The sequence below is a fragment of the Dioscorea cayenensis genome, chromosome 14 (assembly GCF_009730915.1).
Source record: "Dioscorea cayenensis subsp. rotundata cultivar TDr96_F1 chromosome 14, TDr96_F1_v2_PseudoChromosome.rev07_lg8_w22 25.fasta, whole genome shotgun sequence".
Lineage (NCBI taxonomy): Eukaryota > Viridiplantae > Streptophyta > Magnoliopsida > Dioscoreales > Dioscoreaceae > Dioscorea > Dioscorea cayenensis.
The window spans coordinates 1,914,862-1,939,985 of record NC_052484.1 but is presented as its reverse complement, the minus strand read 5'-3'; the positions used below and the strand labels follow the sequence as shown (position 1 = coordinate 1,939,985).

Below are 25,124 nucleotides of genomic sequence, written 5' to 3'. Positions count from 1 at the left end.
TCGCGATAGTTTCAGTGCAAAACATATGTAATCGAATATAAGTAATTATTTATGCTTAGTTGGCGATAGTTCTTTGCAAGATCTACGATCGTGTTCACACTCGTGATAGTGAAATAAGTTTTTTTAAATGATTAGCCTCACAAAACGTCATTCAACATGCGAAACGACAAAACTTCAAAATGATCTAACGAGTAAGGAAGGCCTACTAAATCGTCGGGTGGGTGGCCTTGAGGGTGGGACGGATACACTCGTGAGAATCCGAATACCTACTAAAAATCATTTCTGCTTAAACTAAAACCCGGATATATTTAAACAGTAGACATAACATTTTAAACAGAGACTTGATAAATTTAAAACTCGAAACATTTATGCTTAAACAAAAACTGTATAATTTTAAACGGAAACAAGGACATGATAATAATAGTTGAGAAAAACATAAGTTTTTAAGCTGAAACTGGGATAATTAATCAATAATTAACTTATACAACTATGCTTATGTTTAAATATCATTGTTTCATTTTTAAATTTATGCTTATTTACTGAAAAAACGATTTTCATAAATGACGAGCAAAATGTACAATAATATGCGATAGTTTGTGGCAAAACATATATAACTAATATGAGTTATCATTTACGCTTAGTTGGCGATAGTTTCATGCAAGATCTACGATTGTGTCCGCTGACTGTAGAGTGAGTGGGTTTTTTTAAATGGTTAGTGACTACAAAACGCTGTCCGACATGCAACGACAAAACTTCAAAAATGATCTAACGAGTAAGGAAGGCCTACTAAGCCGTCACGGTGGCCCCGAGGGTGGACTGGACACGCTCGTAGAATCCGAATACCTACTAAAAATCATTTCTGCTTTAAACTAAACCCGGATATATTTAAACGTAGACATAACATTTTAAATGAGAGACTTGATAAATTTAAACCGAAAACATTTATGCTTAAATAAAAAAACTGTATAATTTTAAACGGAAACAAGGACATGACAATAATAGTTGAGAAAAAAACATAAGTTTTAAGCGAAACCTGAGATAATTAATCAATAATTAACTTGTACAACTATGTTTATGTTTAAATATTATTGTTTCATTTTAAATTTACGTCCCTGCTTATGAAAAACGATTTTCATAAATAACGAGCAAAATGTACTAATAATATGCGATAGTTTATGGCAAAACATATGTAATCGAATATAAGTTATCATTTATTTTTAATTGGCGATAGTTTCTTTCAGAGATCTACGATCGTGTCTGCATCAGTGGTAGTGAAGTGAGTTTTTTTAAATGATTAGCGCCTACAAAACGTCTGTTCGACATGCAACGACAAAACTTCAAAAATGATCTAACGAGTAAGGAAGGCCTACTAAATCGCTCGAGGTGGCCTCGAGAGTGGACCCGGATACACTCGTAGAATGCGAATACTACTAAAATCATATCTCGCTTAAACCGAACCGGATATATTTAAACAGAGACATAACATTTTAAACAGAGACTTGATAAATTTAAACTGAAACATTTATGCTTAAACAAAAAATCAGTATAATTTTTAAACGAAACAAGGGCGTATGATAATAATAGTTGAGAAAAAAACATAAGTTTTAAGCTGAACCCGGGATAATTAATCAATAATTAACTTATACAACTATGTTTATGTTTAAATATCATTGTTTCATTTTAAATTTGCGTTTGTTTATGAAAACGATTTTCATAAATAACGAGCAAAATGTACAATAATATGCGATAGTTTGTGGCAAATATATGTAATCGAATATGAAGTTATCATTTACGCTTAGTTGGCGATAGTTTCTTTTGCAAGATCTACGATTGTCTCCCGACTCGTGCAGAGTGAAGTAAGTTTTTTTAAAATGGTTAGCGCCTACATAACGTTGTCCGACATGCAATGACAAAAACTTCAAAAATGATCTAACGAGTAAGGAAGGCCTACTAAATCGACACTGCCGACCGTGAGGTGGGACTGGATACGCTCGTAGAATTCGAATACCTACTAAAAATCATTTCGCTTAAACTTAAACCGGGATATATTTAAACGTAAACTTGATAATTTTAAAGCGGAACATTTATGTTTAAACAAAAAAATCAGTATAATTTTAAACTGAAACAGACATGACAAGGATAAAAGTCTTCCAAAGTTTGTTTCAGAAAATAAAAAAGAAATGTAAAAAATGTTAGACATGATGTGATTAGACGTTTTTTTTTTCCACCATTTTTAAGGGCAATGATGGAATTTCACAACATGGACCCAATCCAAGTGACCTACAAGAGGTAAAAAGGAAGTAAAATGATAAAAGAAGGGTTGTCTGCGGTATTCATAACTTGCAGGGGTTATTTGGAAAATTTTAAATAGTGTTGGGGGTAAATAGTAATTTTCCCTTAATTTTAACATATTATTCAAAGTGTATTAAAAATAAAAAATTTCACCATTCCAAATTTTAATTTAATTAATACTAATTAAAATTTAAAATGATTCCTTGGTTCAGTGAATTCACACTTTTATTGTACTTACTCCCCATATATATATATATATATATATATATATATATATATATATATATATATAGAGGATGCATCCTCTGCGAACGTTCACAGGTGCACACCATTCTATGAACAGTAACACTGTGCACTATTTATAAGCACAGTAAAAAGTGGGATGCACGTGATTTTAACTCGAACCATCCAATCAATTTCAAAGACAAGAATCGAATCAATCACGATCGTCCAATCCTATTAAAATTACTGTATATCATCTGCGGACGCTATACGAACATCCGCAGATGATGTTTAGTCATATATATATATATATATATATATATATATATATATATATATATATAGTGAAAAAGACCAAATGATTTTTTTAATAATTATAGTTTAATGAAATTGGAGTAAAAAAAGCAAAATTATATTTTTCCAAAAAATTATTATTATTATTATTAAATATGGATAAACAACGACTAAAAGTGTACATCCTACATAAAAACTGAATGTACTGTAGAATGTTTTCATAGTTAAAATTCTTTAATATAGATATAAATAAATAAATATATAATTATAAGGGATATTATATGTACACAAAATTTTATAAAAAATCAAATTACCTCTTAACTTGTTAATATCAGAAAATTTAAAATAAAATTATGAAGGAATAGATGCTCGTTGAGTTTATAGTTAAGCTCGACGTCTGTGAAATGTGTTTATTGTGATATATATATATATATATATATATATATATATATAATAAATAAAAAAAGAGTATTTATTTGTTATATGTATATATATATAATTTTTTTATTTGTTATAGATACTTTTCTGTTTTTTTAATCTTTTAATACTTTTAGGTATAATTAAGTTCTCATATTTAGTCGAATTGGATCGTTCAGGTCCACGGTAATATTTTTAGATACAATTAAATCCTTATAATTTACATTTGTCCATCTACACCAACGACTAAAATGACCCAACTCGACTAAATATGAGGACTTTAAGTATATCTAAAAATATTGCAAGGACTAAAAAGCAGAAAAATATATATAGTAATTAAACTTTTTTTTATTTGTTTATTTATTCGGGTTAGTCCTCTAAATAAACAAAAATCATTCTTTTGAGCTCCATATCAATGGCGGCACCTGCAGCTCCATTGGCATCCTTCTCCATCTCCACCTCCTCCCCTTCTCGCCCTCTCTTCTCCATCTCCTCTTCTCCTTCTCCTCCTCGTCCTTCTCTCCTACGCCGCCGCTCCTCTCCCTCGCCGGTCACCGCCTCTCCGAGTTGCGGCTCCCTCTTCTCCAGTCGCTGATGCTCAAGAGTCCATCCAGATCGAGGATTTCTCGTTGGAGAGCTCTTCGTCGGAGGTTTTTTCATGGAGGGATCATTGGTACCCAGTTTCCCTTATAGAGGACCTCGATCCCAAGCGCCCCACTCCGTTCCAGCTCCTCAACCGCGACATCGTCCTCTGGAAAGACCCCAACTCCGGTGAATGGGTTGCTGTCGATGACCGCTGCCCTCATCGTCTTGCCCCGCTTTCGGTAATCCATCTTCAAATTGAGATCTTTGAGATTGTTGAGCAATTCATTGATTTCATTGTTGTTTTGGCGCAGGAGGGGAGGATCGATGAGGACGGGTGCTTGCAGTGCTCGTATCATGGGTGGTCGTTTGATCGCACGGGGGCGTGCACGCGGATCCCTCAGGCGGCGCAGGAAGGGCCGGAAGCGAACGCTGCCCGATCGAAGAGAGCTTGTGTTGCTAGATTTCCAACCCTAGTTTCTCAGGGCTTGTTGTTTGTTTGGCCTGATGAGAATGGGTGGGAAAAGGCTGCTGCTTGCAAGCCTCCAATGTGAGTACTTTGTGAATATTTGCTGCTGTTTGTTTGGATCATTGTAAAGATTGTTATGGACTTTTTGGATGGTTTTTGTTTGTTAGGTTGCCAGATGACTTTGCTGATCCCTCATTCTCAACAGTGACTATTCAGAGAGATTTATACTATGGATATGATACTCTAATGGAGAATGTTTCCGATCCTTCACATATTGACTTTGCACACCATAAGGTAGTTCATTTTTGATATTGAATTACAAATGTTTATGTGATCATGATTGATAGTTTTTAGCTTAACTACTTATTTATAGTAGAAATCCTTGCCAATGAATCATTTGCAAAATTTTTCTTTTTATACTGAATTACAAAATGCTGATCTGATCATGATTGATTTTTACTTCACTACTCGTTTCGTGTAAAATTTCTCACCGATTAATATATATTATTTGAGGCTGTGTTAGAGATGATTAGCTTAGGATGTGCATTACAATAAGTTTCCACTTTTCAGTAATAGATCAGAACATACCCTGTGTTTTGAGTACAATGGTGGATCTTGTAGATTGACTTGTTTTAATAAGAACTGTTTATATAATCACAAAAGTTTCGTAGACATTTTACCATCATGTGACATATTTTAACAAGTCATAGTGTCCTTTGTAATTTTCCGGACCACAGTTTCATTCTCTTCTGTACCTAAATTTTTAGTTTCTGGGTGCTCAAATATGTGGATTGTGGATTTTTTTTTTTTTAAATCTCTATAGATGATTGCCTCCATCCATCTTTTTTCAGGTGGACAGCATTTGTGTATCGTATCTGTTCTTCCAAGATTTTATCAATATGTCAAATATAAATCCTGTTATTGATGGGAAATATTTTTGACTTTGTTATGAGAACTGCTATATTTACTTTTGGTGATACACAATAGCAAATGAAAAACTGAAATTTTATCATGGTGTCTTTTTCTATGTATTAATCATGAAATTAAAATCATGATTAGAAGTAATTTGTGATTTCATATTGCATTTAAACATGGCCTTTTTTTCCAATGATGCTCTTACAGGTGACTGGAAGAAGGGATAGGGCTAAGCCATTGCCATTCAAGATGGAATCGAGTGGTGTTTCTGGATTTGCTGCATCATCTGATGCTAATCCTCGTATTAGTGCTGAATTTGTGGCTCCTTGTTATTATATCAATAAGTAAGTTTCAAGTGGATTTGCACCATCGTTGCTTCAAGATTCCCTTTATTTGCTTGCATCTTTGTGAATTGACTTTCGTTGAAGATGCCTTATTTAATTAGCTGATTCTGATGGGAAGTTTATGCATCTCTGTATAATGTAACATATTTGACTCCTTATCTTATATTGTTTCATGATATTTTTGCAAGAATCCAGCTTTACCATATGTTATAATTTACTGGAGAAATTACACTGTTATTTGCTGAAAGACATAGGAAGGAGTTAAATTCTAGGGGAGAACCTCACAGGCATACTGGGTTGTTTTTAAAACGTGTTCACTTGACACTAAGTATTTATTCATTTGGCTTGATATCTAAAGGTCATGTAAAGGTGTTTAGTTGCAAACTTGCAAATTACACAGATTTGCTGTTACAGTGTTCTTGGATTTGCCACTGTGGCGCAGGCATGGGCGCACTAATTATGTGTGACAGTGCTGTCCTGCCTTTACCTCCCACTTTTCGAGTTGTTTGCTGAATATAAAACCTCAGGTCCTTTTTAATCTGAAATTTTTTTCCTAAATATTTTCTCTTTGGATGTGATCTCTCTGTTTCAGGATTGAGATAGACACAAAATTGCCAATTTTTGGAGACCAGAAATGGGTTATATGGATATGCTCTTTCAACATACCAATGGCTCCTGGGAAGACTCGCTCCATTGTTTGTAGTGCGCGAAACTTTTTTCAATTCACCATGCCTGGACCTGCATGGTGGCAGGTACAAACATTCATGCGGAAATTACATGAAAATATGCTCGTATTTTAATATCTTGAAAATGAATGCTACTGATTCAAGTATAGCGCATATCTGTCTCTTTTTATTTTAATTTTTCAAACAGTGAGTTTGGAGTAATTAGTTGCTTTCCTCCGCTTCTACTTGATTAATTGTGCCTATAAATTGTGTACTGAAAAGCACCATTTTGGTCTTCTGGGGATTCTGATTTTCAGTTTTATGGATGGTTTTGTTATCCCAACCAAGAAGTTTGTATTACTTGTGACTTGAATCATACTAACAAGTGGTTTCTTTTCATTGCTAACTGATACAGATTATCCCCCGTTGGCATGAACATTGGACTTCAAACAAAGTCTATGATGGTGACATGATAGTCCTTAAAGGGCAGGAAAAAATATTTCTTTCTGAAACCTTGCAGGGTTCTGCTGATGTCAATCAGCAGTACACAAAAATCACATTCACTCCAACTCAGGCTGATCGCTTGGTTCTTGCATTTCGCAACTGGCTAAGAAGACACGGAAAGAGCCAACCTGAATGGTTTGGCTCCACCAGCCAACTACCTTTGCCATCCACCATTTTATCTAAACAACAGGTAAATAATCAAATCTAAAAGCTAACTTTTTCAAGGTCTTGCATGTTCTGTTTAACATTTCAGTCTGATTTGCTTTTGTCATATGATTGAATATCAATACATTGAACTCTTCATTTCAGTCTGGTTTTCTTATTTCTATGGGTTCTAACCAACAATCATGCTTGCAAAATAAGACAAAGTGCAGAATATTTCAATTTTGCTGAAACATATTAGATACTTGTCCATATGATTAGTTTTAATAATGTCTAGTGCTTTGTTGTTCTCTGTGGGTTTATGCATGAACTGAGAAAATTCATTTTGTCACACAGATGCTTGATAGATATGAACAACACACACTCAAGTGCTCATCATGCAAAGGAGCATATGAGGGATTCCAAAATCTGCAGAAAGTACTAATTGCTTGTGCTGTGCTCTTCTGCGCAACGACCGGAATCCCTTCGGAAATCCAGCTTCGGCTTCTCCTTGGAGCGGCTGCGATCGTAAGCGCATCTCTGGTCTACCTGTTACATGAACTTAAGAAGAACTTCGTCTTTGTAGACTATGTTCATGCAGAGATTGATTGATTGATTGGTGTATTTATATGTAACTTTAGATCAAATAGTTGTACCATATGGAATGTTTAATAGTCAAATTAATGTTGTTGTATATCATCAATCAAGCACATTCTTTATAGATATTTTGATGAAAATTTTTAAGTATTGAGTTTGTATTCAATTTCATCTCATTTTTGTTAATTATTTAAGCTGTCCAAGAATAGATACTACACTTGCTTTTTTAATACTTTGCCAGGTAGAAAATTGTTCTTTTGGAAAGGCATTTTTAATTGTTTTTTTTTTGTTTGGATGAGGAGCGGGGCGAACCCACTAGAGATCCCAGGGACATGCACAAGCTTCGGTGGAACAAGTGGGGATGGGGCCGCGCTCACGTGGGCGTTGGAACCACCTATACACTATCACTATTCATAACTCCCCAGAAATGTGTCTTCAGTCGAGAATCGAACTCTCACCACTCGGTGAAAGCTCTATCGATGACCCGTATATCAATAGACCCGAAGGTCGTTGGCAGATATTCTTAATTGTTGAGATGCTTTCTTGAAATGTTTTTTCTTATTGTGGCTTGATAGATAATTTGAAGGGAAAGCTCCAAGGTTTGTGTGGTTAAAATTTTTCCTTGGATGACAGAATCATTACCTCATGGTAGTTGAGTTTAACTCTCTATTAGTTAGTAACTTTAACGCTCAGTTTAACTCTCTATTAGTTACTAACCTTAATGCTTAGTTCCGTAAACTTCAGGGCTGGCTGTCAATTATGCTTACAAAAGGAGTGGATTGCATAATCTAGTGTTTGGATAAAAAACGGGTACCACACAGACACAGTTAAGTCCTTATACACCTTCTTGAATTATAATGAAATTGGAAGCTCGCTTAACAAATTACTCTCAAAAGGAGACTGGCCCTTAAAATTAAAATCTTTAATTGATTAGCTTTAAATAACAAGATCATCACCTTAGATAATCTGCTTAAAAGGGATTGCAATAGAATTTCCACAACAACTTGTGTGCTTTGCAATAATGGCATTCCCTTTTGCAACTAGAACTGAGTTGCACTATTGTCTTTCTCAATATCTCTAATATGTCCTCTAATCGAGAGGAGACATGGTCTGACTGGGCCATCAATATAGTCTTCGGTTGTTATGACCTAGAAAACCTCCTCGTTCTTGCTATTTGGTGAAATATTTAGCTTGAACGGAATAATTGCATTTTCTTATACAATCTTCTTTTCTATCATTGATTTGCAAAATTGACCATATGATTATTGCTTGGATAAATACAACTTCAGATTCTCAAAAGCCACACATGAGAAGTCACTGCCGATAATCAAGAAAAGCCTCAACTTTTGTGGGACCTCTGACCTCTGTGTCGGGTGGATCTCATATCTCGCACACTGAAGCTCTAGACATTTGACTAATGGTTACCTTTGCCTTCTGCTTTATCTGTTTGGTTTTTTTGTGTTTTTTTGTCTTCCTTCCATTTAAGATAGACTTATTTTGTGTTTTTGTTTCATTTTATTGGTAAATGATTGTCTAGTTTTTAATAATTTTTTAAAAATAATTATTGATGTAAAAATAAATAAAAATGATTTATAATTTTTATTTTTGCAGGGATACAAAGATAAAAACCCAATTTTCAATCCATCCCAATTAAAAACCTTTAGAAGGACACAAATGAAAAATTTCTTGACAAGGTGGGACCCATGCAAGAAGATTCCATTATAGCAACGTGGCAGCATATGATACGCTACAAATATCTATTTGCTGTTTAGTATAAAACACCCGATCCCATTCCATCGCATCTCTTTCGTTTTATCCCCATCTCTCACTCTCTTTCTCTCTTCGTCTTCTTCGCGAGCTTCGAAGAGCTCTCCAATGGCGCTCAACTCCTCGCTGGTTCGCTTCATCTCCGCCCCAATTGCCCCCTCTCGCCGCCCTCTCTTCGTCCGCGCCTCTGCCTCCTCCTCCGCCGTGCCCCGTGCTCGCTTCTCCGCCCGCAGCTCCGAGTCCACCACCGTTCAGCAACTCCAACGCCCTCTCGGTGAATCTCGAATCCCTTCTCTTCAATCCTTACTTCTAAATCGAAAAGAAAGAGATTGAGATGTTGTTTGGTGTTTCAGCGGAGTATATGAGCTTGCCAGCGAGCCAGTACTCGGTTCTCGATGCGGAGCGGATCGAGCGGGTCGATGATAATACCTTCAGATGCTATGTCTATCGGTTCAAGTTCTTCGCTTTTGAGGTGTGCCCTGTGCTGGTGGTCCGTGTGGATGAGGAGCCCTATGGCTGCTGCATTCGCCTCTTGTCTTGCCGAGTATGAACAACTGGACGGTTTCTCTGTTTCATTCTCCTTTGATTCTTGATTCAAAAAGTTCCATTTTTGTTGTTTGTTTTTCTTTGTAGCTGGAGGGCTCGCCAATTGTGGTTGCTCAGAATGAGAAATTCTCAGGTATGGTTGTGCTTTTAGATTCATTCTTCGTTGCTGGTGATTGAAATGTTTAGTGGTTTTTGTTTGAGAACATTGCTCTTGGATGGTTTTGTATATCCATTTTATTGGGGATTATTTGGGGGGAATTTGGAAGAAAAAGAGAGCTTTTGATTGATCAAAGTTAGGATTGGAAAAATATGATTCTTTGATGATTTTGTAAATCAGTTTGATGTTTAGTATATTTTTAGTGACTTGTAAAGATCTCATGGGGATTATATGGGTGAATTTGCAAGGAAATAGAAGTCTTTAGTGATTGAATACTTAGCCTTTTAGGGTTTGGGTTTGAGAATATGACTTTGATGGTTTTGTGAATCAGTTTGGGTTTAGTATATGCATTGTAATTTGTGATGATCTCTAATGTGGTCTATTTGTGTCATGTGAAAACATCAAAATCGAACTCCTTAGTGAGCAAATATGAAAGGCTCAGCCTTTAGTGTTTAGGGTTTGAAAATATGACTCTTTGGTAGAGGCAATTCAACATTCTGTATATTCATAGCAAGTTGTAGAGATTTTTTGTGGGGTAGTTCTCAAAAAATAATATGTAAACAAAATATGACTAAAAAGTTTACTTAGCGTTCAAGGGCCTAGCCTTCAAGTTTAGTGATCAATGAACAAGGACATACCAATGCAAGGCAATGTTATTTATTGAAAAGGCTTTGTTTTTGTAGTTTGGCCTGTTGATGTTGAAGTGTTGGTTGATTGAACTGAACAAATTATCAGAAAAATGGTGAGTAGAGTTCAATGTAATATAGAGATACGATTATTATCTACCATGGCTAAAGAGGTTGCTGAAGTCTGAGATATCTATAATGACAAATTTTGATTTTGACTATTTGAGGTGATATATTGATATGATTTTTATTTTGATTATTTGGCTGGTTGTGAGTTCAGAAAACCATCTTGGGGTGATATATTGATAGTTGATGATGGTTTTTAGAATTTGGATTGTATTTTTTTCCATCTTAAACAAGGCTTCAATTGATTAGTTTGAATGAGAGGCCAGTGGTTGTTTACTTCGAGTGAATTTTATTTTTGGCATCAACAAGTGAAATCTTTTATTTTTGGCATCAACAAGTGAATTCTTTTATTTAATATCTGAATTCAACTTCTGAATGCCTTTCAGGAGTCCTTTGACTTTAATTTCATGGGAAATGCAGCTTCGATGGTGAATAGAATTTCCTGCAATAAGCGTTTGAGCAGCAACTCTTCATCGCAACAGCTCACAACCGACACAACAATTGAGGTAACTCCAAACAAACAAATCCATTCCCAAATAATAAATAATAATCAGGACAATATGTTTGGTTATAAGATCATTGTCTTTCTCCAGGTTATTATCGAAATCCCGTTTGCATTTAGAGCTATACCAGTGGGAGCAATAGAATCAGCCGGCACTCAGGTCCTGGAACAACTACTAAGACTAATGCTACCACGATTTCTGCGTCAGGTCCAATGGTTTTAATCTCTTAATTGTACACTCGAAAAAATGTTCAATGTTTTTAATTTCTCACTACCATGCTATTCCAAAAATTTGTACTCAAAAGGTTTTCGCTTGAATAAGGTCCAGTGGATATGATAATCTGACTAGCATTGCAATGTGAAATTATTATTACTCGAAAAAAGTTAAGACCATTGAAATACAACTGATATTTTGCATTTGCTCGAGCAGCTCGAGAAGGACTATCAAGCATGGGCTTCAGGTGATACCTCAAGGCAGCCTCTTGGTACCGGTAAAATTTAATGTCTTTAATGTATAATGTTTGTTGTTTCAGGCATCTCTAAACTTAAAATTACCACTGCTTTAATCAATTGTTAGTGATAGTAATTACATTCATTATTAGTGTCGCGTCTTTGTTTTTTCCATCAATTAAATGAATGCTTTTTATGGGGATTTCAAGCATTTGAAATACATGTCTGTGAGTATGCTTCTGAACATTATTCCCATTCATCGATTTACATTAAGGGAGGTTTTTTCTTTGCCACCCTTTGAAAGTGATGAATTTGTTTTGTAGCCATTCTCTGATTTTTCAAATATTCCTTATCACCACTGGAACAATTTTTGATGTTTCAAATATTAGACAAGAATTACAACCAAATATCTACAAATTGCTAATATTAACAAAGCACATTCATAAAAATCGACATGAATTGGATCAATCCATTCATATGATTGAAATGGAACAGCAAAATTCAGCTAGCAACAAAGAACTTGATGAGTTGCCAACGACCTTCGGGTCAATTGGTACACGGGTCGCCGATAGAGCTTTCACCGAATGATGAGAGTTTGATTTTCGGCTGAGGGCACATTTCACATTGAATCTATATATCACCAAAATCACATTAATGGTGCAATCATAGCAAAGTGTTCATATAAAATCAAGAACTAGAACAACAGCAAAATTCAAGTAAAATCAAACTTGATGAGTATATTGAATCTATACTTCATTGAAAACAACATTAACGGTGCAATTGTAGCAAAAAAGTTAAGATCAAATCAAGAACTACATTAGTATGAATTGGAATTCATGCATCCCAACAAAATCACATCAATGATACATTGACAGTAAAATTCAAGCAAAATCAAGTACTTGATTAACTTGGAGACTGAAGAATCCCATGGATTATATTCGACCTTCACTTGTTTGATTGCCCGGAGATGCTGCAACGATTTTGCGGGACAAGTTAGCATCTTTCCTCACTGGATTGCTGAAGCTGGGCTTAGTTTTTGATTGGCTTTTTAGTCCTTGCTTTGTTTTGATCTGTGTCAATGGTTGTAGTTTGCTAGCTTACATCTCTATTGGCCAAAAAAAAAAATCAAGAATTTGATGATTATATTGAATCTATACCTCACCAAAAATCACATTTATGGCAAAATCATCGCAAAGTTAAGATGAAATCAAGAAGTTGATGAGTATAAATTGGAATCCATACATCCCAGAAAAACACAGAAATGACACAATGGCAGCAAAAATTCAAGTAAAATCAAGAACTTGATAAGTACATACCAGAGCATATACATGACAACAAATCACATTAATGGTACAATGACAGCAAAACTCAGATTACATCAACAATTTGATGAGCATACATTGAACATTATACAACACTTGTTCTTACCAGTAGTGCCTGCTTGAAACTGCTCCAAGAATTTTTCTGACAGATTTCAGCAAGAACTCTCCCATACAAAGCACACACATGACAACAAATCACATGAATGGTACAATGGCAGCAAAACTTAGATTACATCAAGAATTTGATGAGCAACATTATACAACAATTGTTTCTTACCAGGTTCTGATACTGCTCCAAGAATTTTTCTACAGAATTCAGCAAGAACTCTCCAATACAGATCACATACATGACAACAAATCACATGAATGGTACAATGGCAGCAAAACTCAGATTGCATCAAGAATTTGATGAGCATACATTGAACATTACACAACAATTGTTCTTACCAGTAGTGCCTGCTTGATAAAGCTCCAAGAATTTTTCCGACAGATTTCAGCAAGAACTCTGCCACACCTCAACACAATGCTCATCTTTCCGAGCAATCACCATCCGGTTACAACCGAAAGCCATATGCACAATCCTATTCCGGTCGTGTTTTTCGGTCTTCCCCATCAAGTTCTTCTTCATTACTTTCTCTCCGGCTCCGGCCATCGACACCGATGACCACATTTCGACTTCTTCTCCTCTACTAACAAACACTTGATTCCCATAACTCTCAATCCTACAACCATTCCCTTCCTTCCTCCCATTCACTATTCCCTTTCTCTGATCTCCTAAACACATCCAAGAACTCTCTCCACTTCCAATTTTCCTCAAATCCATGAAGAACACATCACCAGAAAACAATCCAATCTTGAAAATCCCCAACAAGGCATCACAAACAGTAACATCAGCAAAGCAATCAACTTTCTCCGGCGACTCCCAAACGGCGGCGCCGGAGCGCACGTCCCACAGCCGGATATTCCCGGTGAGCCCTGAGGGCCCGGCGTGTGAGCCGGCAGCCATCAAAAGCTTGAGGCTTTCCACCCATTTGAGCTTGGTTGCGGGAATGGCGGAGTCGAGCTCGGCTCCGTAAATCTCTCCGCGTGCAATCTCCGTCGCCGGCGTGAAGGTGTTAAGGTCGAAGGCGACGATGGCGTTGGAAGTACGGCGAGAGGATTCGAAGCTCGCGAAGAGGTGGTCCAATGAGGAGGTGAGGGCTTGGACGATGGAGGGAGGCGAAGAGTTCAAAGGGGTTGGGGACCAGTCTAGGGTTTGGTTGACGTGGCCGGAGGGGATGTTGATGAGATGGACGGAGGGGAAGTCGGAGGCGCCGGCGGCGACTAAAGAAGGGGAGATGGAGAGGAGGGAATCGATGGCGGGGAGAGGGGTCAGCACAGTGGCACGGCGGGAGAGGGTGGAGTCGAAAGTGGTGATTTTTCCGCCATGGCCGACGTGGATGGAGCCGGCGCCGGCAGCGAGGGCGGAGGGGTGGTTGCGGCCGTGGAGGGGCAAAAGAAGGGATCTTTGGAGGGAAAAGGGATCAAATTTGGGGAGGAGGAGAAGGGGATCGATGGAGAAGAAGCGGAGCTCGGGGAGGAGGTCGGAGGGGTTGGCCGGCGGCGAGGAGGAGCGGAGGAGGGAGAGGAGGGAGGAGAAGAGAGAAGGGTCACGGTCGAAGAAGGAGACGGAGCCGGCGGGTAGGGTGGCTAGGACGGAGCCAGCGCCGGCGGCGGAGAGGGTTTGCGTGGTAGTTTGGAACAGCTCGCCGCCGACGTTGATGGAGACGATGGAGGAGGTGGGGATGGACGGCTGGGATTCGCCGGCGATCGCCGGAGACGATGTCTCAGCCATTGGATCTCGAGCTTCCGGTTTTGTTTTTAGGGCTCGGAAGCGATAGACTCGAAAGACCAAAGCATTGACTTTGTATCTCTTTTGGAAATTCTCCTTTTAGTCCTTGCGTTATTTTATTATTCTTTTCTAGTCCCTGATAAAAATGCTTAAATAATAAAATTCACCAAATTTATATATAAATACACCATACAACTACAAGATGAGAGTGCGAGATTTTTAAAAAATTTTAAATTCGAGAAAAAAAAAGTAGGAAAGTTTAATTTCTCCCATTTCTAGTGTTTATTGGTGTTGAAATGACAAAAATGAAACTTCTCTCATTCTGACTGAAGTGAATTTTGAATTAAACCTAATTCAGTAATTTTTTACTATAGAGGAACTAAGGAAGTGAAACAATTTATAAAAACTCATAAAAACTTACAAAATATCAAAAATATAGATGGAATATCACTTGTCCACCACTAGAAAGTGGCACTTTCTCCAGTTTTTCACTTCAGATCATTTCCCCTGAAAATAGACTTCTATTGTCCAAACTCCATATCACCTGGTCAAACACACTAGTTGCATCACCAATTCTTGATCCATGCACATACCTAATACTTATCGCTTTCTTATAAAAATATATATATATATATATATATATATATATATATATATATATATATATATATATATATATAAAATCAATTATGTTTATTATTTTTAAAATAATTCTGAATTTTCATCGAACTTTATGTATACATACAAATTTTTATAGTCCTTTCTTTATGTGAGATCATTTTCATTTTATTCCAAATACATGCATTTTAGATTTCAAATAGTTTTGTAAATATAAACATTTTGTGGATGTAATTGCAAAAGAAAAACTCATATAAAAGCATTCCATCTCAAAACCCTATGCCGCCTTTCTCTCTCTCTCTCACTCACTCTCGATTCCGATCATCAGGTACAAAGGAACGATCTTTTGCTTCGTTTTTAGTTTTCGTGTATGATTCTTCGATTGATTGTTGTTTATATTTTGTTTCCATTGATCGTAGACATGTCTGCAAGTAGTGATCGAATGTTGTTTGCATCTGATTTAATTTTCGATTTTTTGTGATAATTTTGGGGTTTGATGATGTTTTTTTGGGATATCTTCAGATCAAGAGTTGTTTAATTGAATTCATTGAATTTTAATGTTGCTTTGATTCCTTTTTTTTTTTCCCTCTCAAGCATTTTCTTTTCAATTTTTGGTATTAGTTTTAGGGTTTTCCATTGAACATTGGGTGAATCAGGGAAGGAAGCTACCTGGTATTCTTCTTTAGTTCATAGTATGTCTGTTTTTTAATCTCTGTGAGCGATTTCTTTCAGAAATGTTGCCATTAATTTAGTGTTGATGATTGTGGTTAATAACCCATCATGATAAAATTTTAGGGTTTTCTTATTGCATATTGACTGAAAATCAAAGAAAGAAGCAATCCAGTAATTCTTCCTTGGGTTATAGTCTCTCTAATTTGTCACAACATACCAATTGGGCACCAAAATGTGGAGTTGCCCACCTTTTGAAATGCAGTGTGTTTGTGTTTGTTGAGTTAGAGCAAGTATTTGTTGAGTTAGACCAAATGATTGTTCTCTTGTTCATTTTTGCGGTTGTTTTTATTTTCCTGCTGTGTTTTCTTGTCGACATTGACATGTTCGCTGGCTGAAATTTTAGGTATGGGATCACAGAACTTCTTGTGGCAACTCACAAAGAGGACTGTGACTGGTGCTCTGATCGGGATTACAATTTCAGATCGATATGTGACTGTTAGCTCCATAAGAGGCAGCTCCATGTATCCTACATTTCAAACAACTCCTGCAACTTTTCCGGGTTCCCTGAAAGGTGAATTTTGTTTCATCTGGCTTGTCATTAAGGTTATGAAGAATTGAATGGGGAGGACTCAAGTTAATCTATTTGTACTGAATTAGAATGACTGCAGGTGATCTTGTGTTGGCCGAAAGGTTCTGTCTTGAGCGGTACAAATTCTCACTAGGCGATGTGATAATATTCCAGTTAAGTACAGGATTTCCTTTTAAATTATTCATGGTAACTCACATGTTGTGTTATGTAATAATTTTGTGTCTATCTGCTCTGATTATAGGGCTCCGGATAACCACAAGAGGAACTTGGTCAAGAGATTAATTGCTTTGCCTGGCCAGTGGATCCAAATTCCTGAGTCTTCTGAGATGTTGAAAATTCCAGAAGGGCATTGCTGGGTGGAGGGTGACAATTCAGCTTGTAGTTTGGACTCGAGATCTTTTGGTCCTGTAAGTTTGCACCTTGCTTTCCTTTGTTTTAGTCACAAAGCCTATTTCTTAGCATGAATGCTAATTATACTAATCGATCATGTAGGTCTAGGTTTGATTATTTAAAGGATAGAAGTTTGTGGCAATTAAGTCATAGGGTGATTGATACCGGACTGAATGTTGAGAAAACCACCTTGTTCCTCATGAATTTTCTGAAATTATTATATATCTTAATCATAATATCATCATTCTTTAAACCTATTTGATGTTTGAATGTGCAGTTAAATGTTCCAAATGCATATATTAGAATGAAATGTTTGTCTGAAATTGAAGATTGATGCAAACTCCCCCATAAACTTGTGTGGATCACACGCAATACTCTTAAGCTTTTTTATGTTGAAGTAATGGGTACACTGAATGTGGCATTAGAACGAGTATCTGAAATTGCATATTGGTACAGAGTCAACATGTGGTTTATATGTGACACTAGTGTTGGATGTCAAAGTGATGAGTAACACACAGAATGTAACAGACAGATAGTATATAATGATTGTCCAAAATTGTTGTTATGAACATGTGTGGATTGTATGTCATACTAAACTTCTCTATTAAGTCTAAGTGATGGGTGATGCAGATAATGCGACAGTAAAAAACTTGTCTGAATTTAAGGATTGATACAAAGTCTCTTTAAAAGTGTGGAGTACATGGCGGCGCTATAATGCCCTTATGAGTGATGGGTAACACAGAATATGACTGTAAATCATTCTGAAATTGAAGATTGATACAAAGCTACTATTAACATTTGTGCACTATTCACTTGAAGTGATTGTTGTAAAATTTGATGCACACAGAGATAATTATAATGTTGGGTGTTTTGACTGTTACACTTTTGTGAGCCGGCCGTTTGTGCCGTTTGACAGTAATATCGTAAAGTATCAACTGAATGAACTCTGTTTGCAAGAGTTTAGGATTGATAAAAGAAATGAAAAAATGTTGAAACTTTTGTGAGTCTGTGACTGATGAATGAATTGATAGTTATTTCATCTTGTGTATGACTTAGAATTCATGTTTGCAGATTCCATTAGGGCTTGTTAAAGGGAGAGTGACTCATGTCATTTGGCCACCCCACAGAATTGGTGCAATTGAGAGAAAGGTACCAACAGGGAGGACTCCTCCATACTGATTTTGATGTTATAATTTTTAATTTGGCTACTTGTATAATAGACATTTCATGTATTTCGAGTTCGGGCATTGATGATCATTTTTCGAAAATTCTAAAGGTGACAAGTTCTTTTCTTCATTGAATGTTGTTTCCTTGTAATTTTCTCAGTGTAATGTTTTTTTTAAAAAAAAGGTGAGAAAAAGGGAATTTGTAGGGTTTTTTAGTTCATTTCTTATTTACATTTACAATATAATAATTATAATAAAAATTTTGCTTATATAACTCTACTACTGTTTTTTTGTACATTGATTAAAATCATGTTTATTTATGTACTCCTGAAAATTATCAACATATATACATATATTAAAAATGCAATTTATCTAAGAAAAATAACATAACTAATACAAGTTTTACAACCCCCACAAACTTTGTCTAAAATACACAAATTAATTACAACAAATCAAAAGAATAAAACATAAAAAATCACAAACAAACAAATAATTAAATTATATTGAGAATAAAAATTATTCTTTCCTTTTTTCTCTACCTTTATTCCCTACCACTTCTTTGATCACTAAGTTTCTAGCTTTGTTAATAGTCATGAAACAAAGATACAAGTGTTCCTCAAGCTCATCCAACTTCTGTTTAAAACTAACATCACTCTTCTTGAGCTGCCGGACAACCTCCTCCGTCACTCGCCGCCGGCGATCTCCGGCCATCTCCAAACAAAGCCTCAACAAAGCCAACACATTCTCCAACTCATCTTGCACCCTATCCACCAACCTACCAACAGTATCAAGGTCTCTATTTAATATATAAAGCACCTTTTGTAGCAACATCAAGCTGAGCCAGAGCTCGCCGGAGCCACCTTGAGCTCACCGGAGAAAAGCTCGGCAATGCAATTAGTGCAAGCAATGCATGCAAAGCTATGAAAACTCCGATAACTGAGGCTGCAGCCGTGACAGCAATGAATATCAATCCTAAGGCTTTTTTTATTCTGTTGATGAGTTTGAGTTTAGTTGCCGCCTTTTTTCGGCTTTTTTCAAGCTTGTTGAGGAGGTTAGAAACAGCTTCTTGGACTGAGATGAAGTGAGGTCTTGGTGAGAGAGTTTTAGAGAATTCAAAGAGATGAGAATTGTCAATGGTGAGACTAGAACTAGAAGTGTTGAGGGTAGTTTTGAGGTGATTGTAATTTATTCGAATCGATTCGATGTCTTTTAATAGTAGACTACATAAAAGGGAAGCATTGGAGGTTTCGGAGAAGAAAGTCGGAGAGGAGGAGGTGGTGGTCATCGTGGTGATGGAGCTTTATGTGCATGGGAGATTATTAGAGTTGCGGTAGATTGGTCGGGGTCGAGGAGAGTATCGACAAAAAGACGGTAGGAGGGAAGACGGACGGCGGAGGAGGAGGAAGGGGAGTGAGGGATGGAGGATATGTCGAGAACACGAGACCAGAAGTCTAGGTAGGATTCAGTGCGAAAAGCATTCGCGTATTCTTCACGAAGATTACTACTTGTTGTCGTAGGTATTGGAGGGATTTTATCGCATGTATCTGTGTTATCGGTTCAAGATCATAAATCAATATATATATATATATATATAATATGGACAAATTATATGATCGAGCTAGGAGATAAATAAAATACTAACTCTTTAGTCATAGTCATAACCGTGGTATAAAAATATATTTTCCGTGTATATGTATCTAAATATCACAATAATAAAAGAGGCATTATATTTTCTTGAATTTGAATCTCACCAACTGAAAAGTTGATGTTTCGTTGTAAGATTTAAGTTATCTATTGATGTTTGTTGATGTTTAATAGAATGTCCATAGATTTTAAAAAATATGAGAGAGAGAAGGGGATCTACATATAGTTTCAAAATCTACGTATGTCCACACTCATATATATATATATATATATATATATATATATATAATTTAAGTCATCTGTTGAGGTTAGTAAAACATCCATAAATTTAAAAAATATATGAGAGATACAGCAAAGGGGGAGAGAGACACGGAGACGATGAGAGAAGGGGATCTACTTAGATTCAAAATCTACACATGTTCTCAAAACGTAAGCTCATATCATATATATATATATATATATATATATATATATATATATAAAGTATGCATAGATGCAAGTATATAACAATATTATCAAAACCCTAATCACATAGATTGAGGAAAATTACTTCTTATCAAAATCCCTACATGCATAAAGTTTAGAAAAGATCAAAAATGAATACAAGGTATAATTTTATCAAAATGAATGTTTACAACATATGTAAACTATGTACATATATAGAAATATATAACAAATAGATAATTAAAGAGATGAGTAGATACCTTTTCTTGTAAGAAGTTTGGAGCATGGAGACAAGATGAACTTCATGAACATGTCTGGTTCTCAATCTTGTCCAATGAGATCAAAATGAAGAAGAAGAAAAAGAATGAGAGAAACTTTTTGTATTGTGTTCTTCTTCCAAAAGATTAATATAATGTGATCTCTTCTTGTTTGTGATTCATTGAAGATTGATTGATTGATTGATTGAATGAATGAATGAATGATTATAAAAAAAGTTCTCTGGTTTTCTTGGATTTCAATTGTTATAACTTATAAAGCTTTAGAGATTTGAAGGAAATGGATTTAAAAGGAAATGATTTGGAGGTGGCTTGGAAGGAAGAAAAAGAGTGGCACTTACTCCACGTTCTTATCGTGTCATGGGAGTAATCTTAAAGCATGCTCTGATTTGATCTCAGCCGTTTGATTGCTTGATTTGGTGCTATGGAAGATCATTTCCTTGGTTTCTTGTGGTGTTAGGCTTGATTTTGTATGACACGTGTCTGGATGAGAAAGTCTGTGTGGGCCCCTACTAAATTAAAATTTATCCTCATAACTCATCTTCTTGTTAGGCTTGATTTTGTGTGACACGTGTGTGGATGAGAAACTCTGTGTGGGCCCCTTCTAAATGAAAAATTTTTCCTCATACTTAATCTTCTTTTATATATATATATATATATATATATATATATAAAGTCACATCATCTAGAAATGTCAGTATAATATTTACGGTAGAGTTCGTATTAAACTATTAAATTGAAAAACAACAGTTCAACATCACAATTTACTATAATAAATAGTAATTCATATCTAAATTACACTATATAAAATAGTATTACAGTATTTTATTTTCTGAACTGTCGATTTTTGAGTAATAGTAACTAAATCAATACAAATTTTTGACACTGTTATTGATACTGTTTATATATCTATTTCTTTGCCTCTCAATCACTTACTATTTTCGCATATATATATTAAAACATTCCTATATGAAATTCCATTTATACCCTCACAAAATATCAAACAAAAGTTTTTAGCATTTAATTTTCATCATTATTTTTCTCACCTACTAATGTTGATTTGTAAAATTTATTAAAAATATGTGGATGTATATATACAATTATGATTTTTATGAGGTTACTTTCTATATATATATATATATATATATATATATATATTTATATGCAAATTTCTACCAATTATTATACTCACACTTCCCAATTATGGAAAATTTCTGAAAAAATATAAAGAAAGTTGGCCATACAACAATTTTTATTTTTTTGAAAAAAAAAGAATGTAAATGAGAAGACATCATGAAATATTTCAGGGGTGTTTACATCAAAGAAACTTTTTTATGTCATTGTTAATGGAAGCATTCTTCTCTTCAATCTCTTGTCCTTGTGAAGAACATCACCAAATCAACAAACCCTAAAACTCATCTTTAATAGAATCATGCATGCCATTGTTACTTTTCTCGCGATTCAATGACCCGATAATTTCATCGAGAGGAGGATCGCCTGGTCTTCGATGAAGTTGATCACCGATTTTTATTTCATATGCCTCCGGTTGACTCAAGATGAAATCCTTCAACTGACAAAACAATTGAAAATACGAATTCAATACCATGTTTAACTCTTTCGGTGATTCAGAACTAAATTAATTTCCAATATATAGAATTTGATTGTTACCTCTTTTGTGTCCTGTCCCTTCTCCATACTGAACATGATCGTATTCTTATCAACAGCCATGAACTTGCCCTCGATAGATCCAGTCCGGAGTATCTTGCTCCATTTCATCGCTATTAAAGGTACATCCTCCTGAAAATTTTCAGCACCGCATCAAACCGAAGTTTTCTTTTGAGTGTAAACATATGACTTAAAAACTGTATATTAGTGCGGATGTTCATAACTTCAAATTAAGCATAAGATCAACACTGATAAACACAGTGAAGATAAAGAAAATGGAAAAACATCCCTCTAAGGTCAAATAAAATAGCCAAAACAAACAATGACCGTGGAATATACATAGAAAAAGTAAAAAACTGAGAACATTCGTAAAACACGGAAATGAAACACACCATGAAATGTGAAAGACAAAAAGCATTACTCCTTTTGTTTGTTTCTATCCACAAAACAGCATATATAAAACTGATATGGAATCAAAAGGCACCAAAGCACAATAGCAGCTATAAAACTAGTCATTGAGAACATCAAATTACTGCTATGCAACCCTGAAGAATACAAAAATTTTAAACATAACATGCAGATAAAAGTTTGAGCAAATATTAGTGACAAATTATGAGAAAGATGTCCTTTGGAAGTAATTGTAACCACAAGAACCATCAAAATTTTCTTTGCATTAACCACATCAGATATGGCTGCCGAAAAAATCACAATATAGTATAACATTGACAAGAGTATTTCATGATATTGCACTGCAACAATCAGGATCATCTGTCATTTTTTTTCTTCAATTTAACATTTTAACTAGCAATTATAACAATACTTTGCTCACACACTAACTAGGGCTTTGGTTTAAGTTGATATTGATCTTGCTTTGAGAAAACTATCCAATGAAAACCCAAGAACAAATTATATCAAAAGCATTCAAGTAATTTGCATAATCTGTGACTCTTTAAACAAATTAACATTTACCAACTTATTTTATAACCATTTATTCACACTAATTAGGTTTTAGCTTCAGTCAGCATTGTTCTTTTCTTGTGAAATCTAGCCAAATGAGAACTCCAGAGAGAGTAGAATACCTAAAACCCAATAATGCATTATGTTACTAAGAAAACATCAACCCAAACTATTACAACATTGATAGGAACTTAATTTTAAACGCTCTTTTTTCGACACTTACGACAGACTACTCCCAGTCCACTTTGTCCCTTTTCTTGTGAAATCTTGCCAATTGAAACCCTAGAGAGTAGAATACCTAAAACCCAAAAATGCACTTTGTGACTGAGAAAGCTTCAGTCAAAATTCAAAACTATCACAACACTAATAACAACTTGTTTTGAAGGCACTCTTCTTCACACTAATTAGGGTTTAGCTTCAGTCCACATTGTCCTTTATCTTGTAAAATCTACCCGGATGAAACCCCAGAATGCACTTTATTACTGCAAAATAACTAGTCAAAACTCAAAACTATTACAAAGTTGCTAAAATTTATTTTAAAAGCTCTCTTCTTAACACTAATTAGGGTTTAGTTTTTACCGTTCTTTGCAAACCCTAGAGAAATTACAATTCCTAAAACCACAAAATGCACTTTGATACTAACAAAACAACAGCCACGACATTGATAACAATGGTAACAAAACCTCAGATATCTTTGATTTCTTTAAATGAAGCACTTCAAGGTCACAATTTTAATTTCCGCCATAATCCCTCTCCAAACATCACAATCCATACAACAAAATGCCAACTTTTTAACATCAAAAAACAAAAATGCTCAAAATCACAATAAAAAAATCAGAAATTTTCAAAACAGGAACAAAAAGAAACAGTAAATTACCCTAGAACGAGTGACACCGAGGCGGAGCTTGACGAAACCGAAGGAAGGTCCGGTCTGGCTCCGGGAAATCTCAGCTTGCATCTCCTCCAGGCTCATCTTGGAGAAATCAACAGGCGGTTCCGAGGCTTCGTCTTTGGTGGTCTTTGGCTGGCCCCATTGCTTCCAATCCTCGTCTTCTTCGTCGTCCACCACGTCGTCAAGCTCATCAGGGATGCTCACCCTTCTCTTAGCCTCCGAGACCTCAATGGAGACGAAGAGAAGGAGGAGAAGGAGAAGAGAGAGGAACGAGAAGAGAGCTCCATTAGCACGAAGCTCGCTCGCCATTAAACCATGGCTTGGTGTTCTAACCCAGATATTTTATATAATATATTTAATTATTGAGATAAATAAATTTAATAATTTTTTAAAACAAAATATTAATACTAATTTCATTAGCTATTTCTTTTGCTTAATATTTTTTTATTAATATTAATTAAATCCATGTTTTGTGAATTCCGTTACATAACGACTACACCGTAAATAGCTCAGTGATTGTAAAATAATAATATGGTGCAATTATATATACATAGAATAAGAAATCTGCAGATAATAAAAAAAAAATATAAGGTAATCAATGAGAAGGAGAGAACAAGTGAATATTTTAGAATTAATTGGAGGCTAATCTAATAGTTTTGAGAATATAGGTATTTTTAGTAAAATCATATATATATATATATATATATATATATATATATATATATATATATGTGAGAGAATAAGGGATTTTGGAGGCTATTTGTTGCACACAGCTGGAGACCCACAACCCCAAAAGACCGGTCTGATAGGGTGAGGTTGCCCCCCACATATATGCACATGGACTCCCCCTCAAGTAGGCGATGTAGGACTAAACCAGGTTTGCAACATTGCTCCCCCGATCAGACCCGACGTCCTTGTCAGATCAGGTACGCTTAACTCAACGACACTTCACTCAGCAGCGCTTCACTCAGGTTTGTCCCTGGTCAGAACCCTCCCTGGTCATCCCCTCTACTGGTCAGAAGACTTCGCTGGTCAGCCCCTCA

The 25,124-nt window shown here is 35.6% G+C and overlaps 5 protein-coding genes and 1 pseudogene across 9 annotated transcripts; 3 read left to right on the top strand and 3 right to left on the bottom strand.

Annotated features, from left to right (window-relative positions):
- Positions 1 to 3,629: 3,629 nt before the first annotated feature.
- On the top strand, positions 3,630 to 7,548 carry LOC120275751 (pheophorbide a oxygenase, chloroplastic; the record flags this gene model as incomplete). Its single annotated transcript, XM_039282439.1, has 7 exons — positions 3,630 to 4,049; positions 4,122 to 4,357; positions 4,444 to 4,570; positions 5,399 to 5,535; positions 6,128 to 6,287; positions 6,616 to 6,894; positions 7,203 to 7,548. Coding segments are annotated over 7 exons (1,614 nt in total), but the record flags the coding sequence as incomplete, so codon positions are not given.
- A 1,744-nt stretch (positions 7,549 to 9,292) lies between these two features.
- LOC120275752 (uncharacterized protein SYNPCC7002_A1590) lies at positions 9,293 to 11,818 on the top strand. The gene is made up of 6 exons (XM_039282440.1): positions 9,293 to 9,483; positions 9,563 to 9,753; positions 9,843 to 9,888; positions 11,085 to 11,170; positions 11,258 to 11,374; positions 11,597 to 11,818. Exons 1-6 carry the CDS (start codon positions 9,318 to 9,320, stop codon positions 11,666 to 11,668), a joined length of 678 nt encoding a protein of 225 aa, XP_039138374.1. The 5' UTR covers positions 9,293 to 9,317; the 3' UTR covers positions 11,669 to 11,818.
- A 515-nt stretch (positions 11,819 to 12,333) lies between these two features.
- LOC120275748 (BTB/POZ domain-containing protein At5g41330) lies at positions 12,334 to 14,890 on the bottom strand. Of its 3 annotated transcripts, XR_005541147.1 has the most exons (3): positions 13,386 to 14,890; positions 13,045 to 13,102; positions 12,334 to 12,721 (listed from the first exon to the last, which is right to left on the bottom strand). XR_005541147.1 is itself a non-coding variant. In XM_039282437.1 (2 exons), the coding sequence occupies exon 1, from the start codon at positions 14,770 to 14,772 to the stop codon at positions 13,432 to 13,434; it is 1,341 nt and encodes a 446-aa protein (XP_039138371.1). In that variant the 5' UTR covers positions 14,773 to 14,890; the 3' UTR covers positions 12,334 to 12,721; positions 13,386 to 13,431. The 3 variants fall into 3 exon arrangements, 2 of the variants coding, with proteins under 2 accessions (XP_039138371.1, XP_039138372.1); XM_039282437.1 differs by lacking the exon at positions 13,045 to 13,102; XM_039282438.1 differs by lacking the exon at positions 12,334 to 12,721 and having other exon boundaries at positions 12,747 to 13,102.
- A 784-nt stretch (positions 14,891 to 15,674) lies between these two features.
- LOC120275753 (mitochondrial inner membrane protease subunit 2) lies at positions 15,675 to 18,217 on the top strand. 3 transcript variants are annotated; one of them, XM_039282442.1, is made up of 5 exons: positions 15,675 to 15,715; positions 16,463 to 16,630; positions 16,728 to 16,800; positions 16,890 to 17,055; positions 18,110 to 18,217. In XM_039282442.1, exons 2-5 carry the CDS (start codon positions 16,465 to 16,467, stop codon positions 18,215 to 18,217), a joined length of 513 nt encoding a protein of 170 aa, XP_039138376.1. In that variant the 5' UTR covers positions 15,675 to 15,715; positions 16,463 to 16,464. The 3 variants fall into 3 exon arrangements, with proteins under 3 accessions (XP_039138376.1, XP_039138378.1, XP_039138377.1); XM_039282444.1 differs by lacking the exon at positions 18,110 to 18,217 and adding an exon at positions 17,669 to 18,076; XM_039282443.1 differs by lacking the exon at positions 18,110 to 18,217 and adding an exon at positions 17,316 to 17,649.
- Positions 18,218 to 18,547: 330 nt separating this feature from the next.
- LOC120275750 lies at positions 18,548 to 20,731 on the bottom strand (annotated as a pseudogene).
- Positions 20,732 to 21,844: 1,113 nt separating this feature from the next.
- Positions 21,845 to 24,404, bottom strand: LOC120275857. Its single transcript, XM_039282576.1, has 3 exons — positions 24,067 to 24,404; positions 22,236 to 22,364; positions 21,845 to 22,137 (listed from the first exon to the last, which is right to left on the bottom strand). Exons 1-3 carry the CDS (start codon positions 24,388 to 24,390, stop codon positions 21,976 to 21,978), a joined length of 615 nt encoding a protein of 204 aa, XP_039138510.1. The 5' UTR covers positions 24,391 to 24,404; the 3' UTR covers positions 21,845 to 21,975.
- Positions 24,405 to 25,124: the final 720 nt, after the last annotated feature.